Genomic DNA, 8,136 nt, shown 5'->3' on the forward strand with positions numbered 1-8,136 from the left:
TATATATATATTGCTAGTTAACTTAAGTTTAACTTAAGATGCGTTGAACAAAAATGAGATCGAGCGTTCGAGATCAGCTAAAACTATTAATGACTAGAATAAAAGGAACGCAAATAGTACGATATCTGAAACGTAAGAAATCCATCAATTATTAATTACATATAATCAATTTTCAATGGTAAATCAGACATTCTTTCCGCACTGAACATTAGATTAAACTACTTCTAACATATGGGTAAAATTAAAAAAAAAATGTACTTTATACAATCGTTGTTTTTGCAAAAATAGCGTTGTACATCTGGATTATTTCCATCTTTTTTTTTTTTGATTGATGTACAGAAAAATGCACTTATTGAAGATTGAAAGTGGAATTAAAGGACCACCCTCACCACCGTAAGCGTCGTAAACGCGATGCGCGAGATATATTCCTCGAATAAAATACTCTCTTATAAAGTAGATAACGATATAATCATAGCACTGTCATTTCTTTTTACACTCACGTCAGTTCTTTGGAAAAAAACACTCTTCAGCCATTCTTCAGATGCAATGATATTCAATTTCTTCCTCTATTTAATCCTTCGATATAGTTATTCAGGAAATATCTGTCCTTTTATCTTTTTTAATATTGTAACACTGGTTATGATGTAGATGAAGAAGCTAAACTGATTTGTAGATAGAGATAATCAACGTTGAAGAAATTGGCTGTCCGAGCCATCAAATTAAACGTGTACACGCCGTTGACGTATCTAAAGACACTGGTACATATTATTGTGATGAGGCATGTGATGATGAGGCGGCGGCGGCGGTAGCTGATGCTGAGGACGATGAATCTGGTACATCCTCTGATCGTAGCAGGGCTGGTACTGCATCGGCGGACTCACGCTCTGATCGCTGTAGCAGTCATACTCCTGCCATTCTGGTGCGACAAATCGCTCTTGAGGAGAATACGGGAAGCCCGCGGTATGCTGGGGCCCGAGTCTCTTCTGGGCTGCCACCGCGCAGCTTCCGGTCGACGAGGTGATCATGTTGCCGTTATCGCTGATGCTGACGGTGACGTTGCCGACGTTGACCGTAATCTCGCCACCATCAGAGTTGCCCAGGGTTTGCGATAGCGCCCAGATATAATTGTGCGCGAAACGGAGCGTTTCTATCTTTGTCAATTTTGTGTCTTCGGGAAACGTCGGCAGGGCCATCCTCAGGCGTTCCAGAGCGTCATTTAGAGTGTGCATCCTGTGACGTTCGCGGTCGTTCGCCTTCATCCGCCGGTTTCTCTTCAGTCTCAGCACCTGTTCGCGAAACGAAAAAATTAAAAGATTTAATTATTTTCAGAGGAAAGGTTTATTTTAAGAGAGAAAATAGATAAATAAAATAAAGACTTTAGAAAAGTAAATGATAAGATAAAGATTGCGTAGAAACAAAATTGAAAGAAATTGAAAGTCTTGATTGTTTCAATTTTTTAAAAAGACATTACTCTCAGACATTAAAATTTTTATATCGCGCAAAAAAATTTTGGGAAAAATGTGTTTAGATGAAAATAAATTATAATTTATAATAATAAACTTATGAATATTTACCTGCGTGGGACTTTTGCAACGAGTGTTCCGCGTTTTTTTGCGCTTCTCTTCTTTAGCCGGAGGGAAGAGAGTGTCGGTTGATACTTCGTGTTTCGGTGATTCAAAACTCACGTCAAAACCGGAATCGGAGGAGCTCGAGAGTTCGTCGAAACCTCCCTCGCTACAGAAGGAGTACTCCGACGACATCGCTCCGACTTTAGCTTGCTGCAATGCGAAACGATCAAACACATTTACGGTAATTTTTTTATACGAGTCAAAATTCTGTTATTATATGATTATATATATTAAAAAGAATAATAGAACCTTCTTCTGTTTTACGATTATTAAATAAAATTACTTTACTTTTCTACAATATCGATAAAAATTTTTAACATTCTTTTATTAAATTTTAACTAAAAAATTATGCAGAATAAATTTCTACATACCATAATTCAGTAATTCTAGACTTAAAAAAAAAACTTTGTCAAATATCTTCAACGTACCTTTAAACAATTCTGGGACAAAATAAATTTCTCGAAATAGCACACAACACAAAGTAGAGAAATTGCACTTTTTTAAATGACAAGAAGAAACTTTATACGATTAATAAAAATTCGTATCACGAGAGTGATGGATGGAAACGGGAAACGAGAAAATAAGAATTCACCGACGAACGGACTAGGCGGGGTACAATTTGGTACTGTGCATGTGGCAAGGGGCTCTTAGAACATATATACCGTCCCGGGGGTATTTCGCCCCCTCCACGCGAGCCCAGGGCCACCGTAAGGCTCTATGGGGCACCGAGTAGGTTCACCCCATAATCATCATAGAGGGGTACCTCTAGCGCTCTCCCCGCTCTTCTTCGTGTATGCATTAGACGCGTGCCATGGCGATGTAGCTGCCTTGTTAGAAGATTAGAGGTTTTTAGGACGATTACACCGCTTCGGGATTATCGTGTAGAAGCAGCCCCCAAATTTACAATCAATTCTTGAATGTTTTTACTGCAATTGCGTCGAAAAATTATATGTGCAATATTTAAGAAAAATCAAAGCTATTAAATTTTATAATAAAAAATTTGTTAATAGAAAGTTTTGAGTTAGAAATTTCTTTTTATTATTAAATTCTTAAAAGATATAAATTGTTTTCTTTTTTTTATTTTTAAGAACTATTCATGCGCGAAAATCTTTTGTGAAAATTAAAACTCTGTTTAACATGTGTCTTTTTATTACTAGTGCTGGAAAGAAAAAATCAAATCAGTATTACTAATAATATAATATTATACTTTCTATAAAGCTTTCTTGTGTACCGTCTGCCTCTAAAGTACAACGGGTAAATCATATGCAGGCGTTTATCATCTTGCAAAATAAAAAAGAGCGCATAGTTCTGTTTTAATAAAAAACATAATTTTTTTAATATATAAACCTTGATATTTTTGTATATTAATAAATTACACATATAACATTCAAATATTTAATAATTTCAATATTGTATTATTTGTATAAGAAATATAATATGGAAAAGATTATAAAGTAATATATATATGCAATTATTTTTTTACTTACGATTTATAATATTCCTTCGAACGTTCGCAGTCATTTAACGATCGTGCACAATCTACGGCTGAAAATAAGTTGCAGATAATCTAATAAAATCAACGATGACCATATGTCGCACTTGCTAATCAGTTGATAATACACATTGCTATAGAAACCAACCGGGTTAAACCAACATAAATTAGAAAAGAATTTTAACGAGTAATATACGAATAAAAATACTGTAGGAAGCAATTTTTTATTGCAGTAATTATTTTTGTTTTATGAATTTATCATTTTTTTCTTTATTTTAATTCAAATCTGTGTATATAAGAATTCTGAAAATATAAGAATCTTGAAAAGAATTTAAAAATAAAATATTATATTTCCATTATTGCTATTTTATCAAAATTGTAAAATAGGATTCAGCTAAAAATATAATATGACAAAAATTTTGACTGCGCATATTTTGCAAGTTTGTTAACCAATTAATTATTATTGCTGTAATATAAAAGAAAGCATAAGATATCCAACAAATAAAGTTATCAGAGTGTATCTTGTATACTTAACAGCGCGACATGAAATATCAGTTTGTAAAGGGATCAGTGATATAAAGATAGGAGTACTAATCAACGATTTGTGCGGCGTATTAGTGTCCATCGATCACAAAGTCACCAATTTTTAACACGTGGGATTTCGAAATAATTCCAGAATGACCCGCTATATTATGTATATAAACACTTTACAAGTCTTGGTTTTCTATCGTAAATAAGATCGGCGTCTATATTGGGAATGAAAAATATCAAGAACACGTGCTAGATGTTCGCACGGGGATTTGATTATCGAAGGATATTCATGTATTCCGAGTGCATTGTCAATAATTTCTTTAACTGAAACAGATCTATTCGCCTTCCGGATGATTACTTAAATCTTCGACTTCTGTCATTCGCAGGCAAAAATCGCGTGCGAATAGAAGCAGTCGTCGCATATGTCACTGGGGGACTATTGTAAATATTTCTTGTCTATTTGCACAATTCACGAAAAATGAAAAATAAGACAAGAAAAATTCGAGATAGCAGGAACGTAAGAGATAAACATCATCTAAATACTTTTTTCATTAGAATTATATTAACAGAGTTTTGAAATGTGTAATTAAAGTGCAAATACAATATGTATCAAAATCTCTATACTTACTTTTCAGATAAAACAAACATGTAATAATAAAATAATTAAAGACACATTAGAAGTCTAGAATTGGCTATTATATCGTTATCATTAGCTGTTGATGCTTATCTTTTTTGTTCTTAAATTAGCAGTATTAAGTAATTAGACTGCTAAATTAATTTATAATATTAACTGACTAGAGAGATTGTCGAATAAATCTTTATTACACCACTTGATAATGATTGCAAGATATTTTTCCGAGATTAATTATATTGAAATCGTTTTCTCAGATACTTCGTTGTAATCTGCTAATGAGGAATATGTAAATTACGCGATTACTTTCGTTATGCGCCACCGGTTTTTGCGCTATATTTCTCTTATACCGTAAACGCAAGATGGAACGTTTAATGTGAGGGGATTACGGCACCGTTCGATCAATTTGCATAATTGTAACGCTCCTAAGCAGCTATTTTCCGGACGCATCGTGCGTGTGTTTACGAGCATTGCACCTTGTATAAGTATAGGTATGACTGACCTGGCACAGATCCATCCTCGATGTATCTCACGACATTACGCTGAAACGCGTTATTCTTTCGAAGACATTACAATGGTTAAATGTTCCACTATTTACATAACAGAGAGATGATAAAACTATTTTTATTCTACTATTTTTTTCTATAAACTTGAAAATAAATAAAAAAATGTTGCAAATTGTTAATATATGCAAAAAAACAATTCTATAACAGAAAATAAAATAATGCTACTCGATATTTTAAAGTAGATATAATGTGTTAATAGTAATTATTAAAATATTTATATTGTACTATATATATACTATATATATTGTACTGTATATATATTAGAAAGAGCAATGGAGATTATAAAAATTTACTTTTCAGAGATATTTATTTCTGGCTGTCTTTATTTCCGGCATGAAGCCGTGTAAAATGTAAAAGTCTGAGATTGTTACGACGAGATAAATAGCGCCGCAGAAAAACGCTTTACGTAATTTTTCCATGCATTGAAAACCGGAGGCAAATGGAATTTAACTGCGCCAAAGTTATACCATGAGAGCTAGAATAAAACCACTTTCTCTTAGCGAAACTATGTCACTATATTTGGCATTATCTGCCTTCAAATGCTCCCGTGGAGCCTATAATAAGGTGAGAAAAGAAATTAAACGACTGATTGTTTGACATTTACAGAACAATGTTTGCTGATAGCTCGAGTTGGTCGTTATAAATGATTTCCTTTTCTATTGATGACATTTATCGGATTTATTACCCGGAAGGAATTATTTTTTTTTTTGTAATTTCACGCCATGATTAAATTTTTAAGCGTGGATGCAACGTGATTCTCTGTCACGCTTTCTTGCAGTTATATATTTCATGTATCTTTTACATCGTTTATCACGATTACCATTACTATCTTTTGAAAATATATCAACAGAATAATTTTCAGAAGTTCCAAAAGAATAACGTGCGCTCAAGTAATACTATTTTACTCTTCTTTAACAGAGACAAATTTTAATTAAGAAAAAGTTTAATAAAATTTAGGGATTTTATAATATAAAATATTAATCATATAATATTTTATAATATACATATATTTTATAATAATAAAACAAATATAAAAAATATTTGTTATATATTAAAAATAATTTTTGTGTGGAATTAAATATAAAAAAAAATTATGATCATATATTATACAGAAATATACGATCTGACTGATATTCATGCTATTTTCTAATACATATTTTTTTGCAATGCTATTCGCGCATATTTTAAAGAAAAGAAAAGGAGAAAGAACCCCCTAACCCTTTTCACACTTTGAAAATTTGTAGCATGATAAAAGGTCGCCGTGAAATCGATACCGTCGCAGACACATGTTCGATCGGCCGGCGGAAATATTGGAAATTACACGAAAGATTTGTCCCAGAGGCGTGCAGAATCGAAAATCAAATAAAAAAGGGGCGTGTAGGTACAACGATCGCGTTCGTTTGTAGAACGAAACCGTCAAACCCGTAAAAGGGTTCGGCTACGATAAAGGCGATTCGCTCTGATTGGATAATTTATTGACGAAGGGCAATCAATGAAATTGCGCCAACTGGTTTCTAAGGTATCCGTGAAATATTTCTGCAAACTAGGGAAGAAACTTTCCGCGAAATTATTTTTATTCCTTTTTATGTTTAAAAATGATATATTTTTTGTTAAAATGCAAAAAAAATTTATCTTTAAATTTTTTAAAATTATAATTTAGAGTAAGTAATTTTTCCATTAAATGAAAAAATTTATTCATATTTCTAATTTATTTTATACTAATATTAATGTGATAATACAATTAATGATGATATTTATAATATCGGATCAGTTATTCTAGCATAAAACAATTAGCATATGAAATTAAACTATGATGCGAGGAAAATTAATGAGCGAATTTATTACAGCACATCATGATACTTCATATCATAAATAAACAGAAAGCTGTTACGTGCAAACCGCATTAATGCTTTATTCGAAAGTAGTTCCGGAAAGTAGATTTATGTACTTTGCAAAATTGATAAACTGCATTTCATTAAAGTATCGAAATTGATTGAATAATAATTTAGATAATCTGTTCCAAAGACATATTCGTATAATTAGCTGTGTCATTAACTCAATAAAAGATTTTACTTGAAAATATTAGTGCCAGAATATAAAATAATTTAAAAAATCTACATCCTATGTAGGCGAAAAGTCGTATCTGAAATATATCTGCCGTATTACGAAATTATTTCATTCTTCCGTCGAGTTATTCAATTATTCACGCCTAGACCGAGTGAAAACGAATGCTCATTAAGCCACTTTCCGTTTTTCCTCCAAAGCATTGCAGCAATTCGACGGGGGAGGTCGGTTGGACCGCACGAAATAGCGTAATCCTCCGTGCAATCGGCTCGTGATCGCAATAATTGCGCGAGAATAATCGCCTCACAGTCATGCCTCAAAAGGTCTTGTGATGTGAGCGGCGCGGGTGCGCGTGAGAAGTGGGTTATCTAACTGACAACACCCCGCGTGCCTCATGTAGATCACGGGAGTTTTCCCATAGTCGTAACAGGATGCTCTCGTAACGAGACATCTACGAATTGCTGAGACAAAAAGAGGGAGAGAGAGAGAGAGAGAAAGAGAGAGAGAGAGAGACAATTGCATCGAGAGATGATGCTTGCGGACGCGATCTTTCCCATGCGGCTCATGATTTTACTCTATCGCGTGTAGTTTATTATCGTACAAACGCTCTTGCGAATGCGACGAGTTACGTGTCTCCTGGATTCCTGCAGTCTTGCTGCAGACACGAGAGATTCGCCATCACGAGAATTTAAAAGATGGAAATCATAAATGCATTATTTTTTTTAATCTTTTTTTTTCGTAATTTCTTATGGTATACAGGGTGTTCCGGAACAACCTTCCGTCCGTGAAATGACGTATTCCTGATACAATTCTAAGACGATTTTTCCTTTACCAAAATTTGAATTGAAGCGTAATTTTTGAGTTATAAGCAAAAATAGTTAACAAATCACGCGTCGAATACAGAAGGCAGGCAGGAGCGGCGCGGCGCGCCGCGAGCGCCCGACACAGCTGACCGTCTCATTACCACCGCATGGGTCGCTAACTATTTTATCTTACAACATAAAATTAGGCTTTAAATAAAATTTTGGTAAAGAAAAAAATATTTCAGAATTATGTCAAGAATACGTGTTTCTTAAAATAACGTCACTTTAACAAAAATTGTTGCGGATCGCCGGCCGTCGGACACAGTGATGCCAGAATTGAGACGCGAGCAACATGCAACCGAGGTGGAGGGGATAACACACACAAGCGCAAACAGCGTACGTGTGAGCTCGGCGCTTCGGC

At 33.9% G+C, this 8,136-nt stretch overlaps 1 protein-coding gene across 1 annotated transcript; it reads right to left on the bottom strand.

Moving 5' to 3' along the window:
- Positions 1-481: 481 nt before the first annotated feature.
- LOC115239840 (basic helix-loop-helix neural transcription factor TAP) lies at positions 482-1,763 on the bottom strand. Its single transcript, XM_029814624.1, has 2 exons — positions 1,575-1,763; positions 482-1,286 (listed from the first exon to the last, which is right to left on the bottom strand). The coding sequence occupies exons 1-2, from the start codon at positions 1,758-1,760 to the stop codon at positions 747-749; spliced, it is 726 nt and encodes a 241-aa protein (XP_029670484.1). The 5' UTR covers positions 1,761-1,763; the 3' UTR covers positions 482-746.
- Between the last annotated feature and the right edge of the window lie 6,373 nt (positions 1,764-8,136).

This window comes from Formica exsecta, unplaced genomic scaffold, assembly GCF_003651465.1.
Source record: "Formica exsecta isolate Colony F162 unplaced genomic scaffold, ASM365146v1 scaffold395, whole genome shotgun sequence".
NCBI lineage: Eukaryota > Metazoa > Arthropoda > Insecta > Hymenoptera > Formicidae > Formica > Formica exsecta.

What these genes read in the sequence shown, in the direction of transcription:
- LOC115239840 (XM_029814624.1), bottom strand. Translation starts at nt 1,760, where the DNA reads ATGTCGTCGGAGTACTCCTTCTGTAGCGAGGGAGGTTTCGACGAACTC. An exon ending in GTTGCAAAAGTCCCACGCAG is followed by an intron (nt 1,287 to 1,574) that starts GTAAATATTCAT and finishes TTTCGCGAACAG; the next exon opens with GTGCTGAGACTGAAGAGAAA.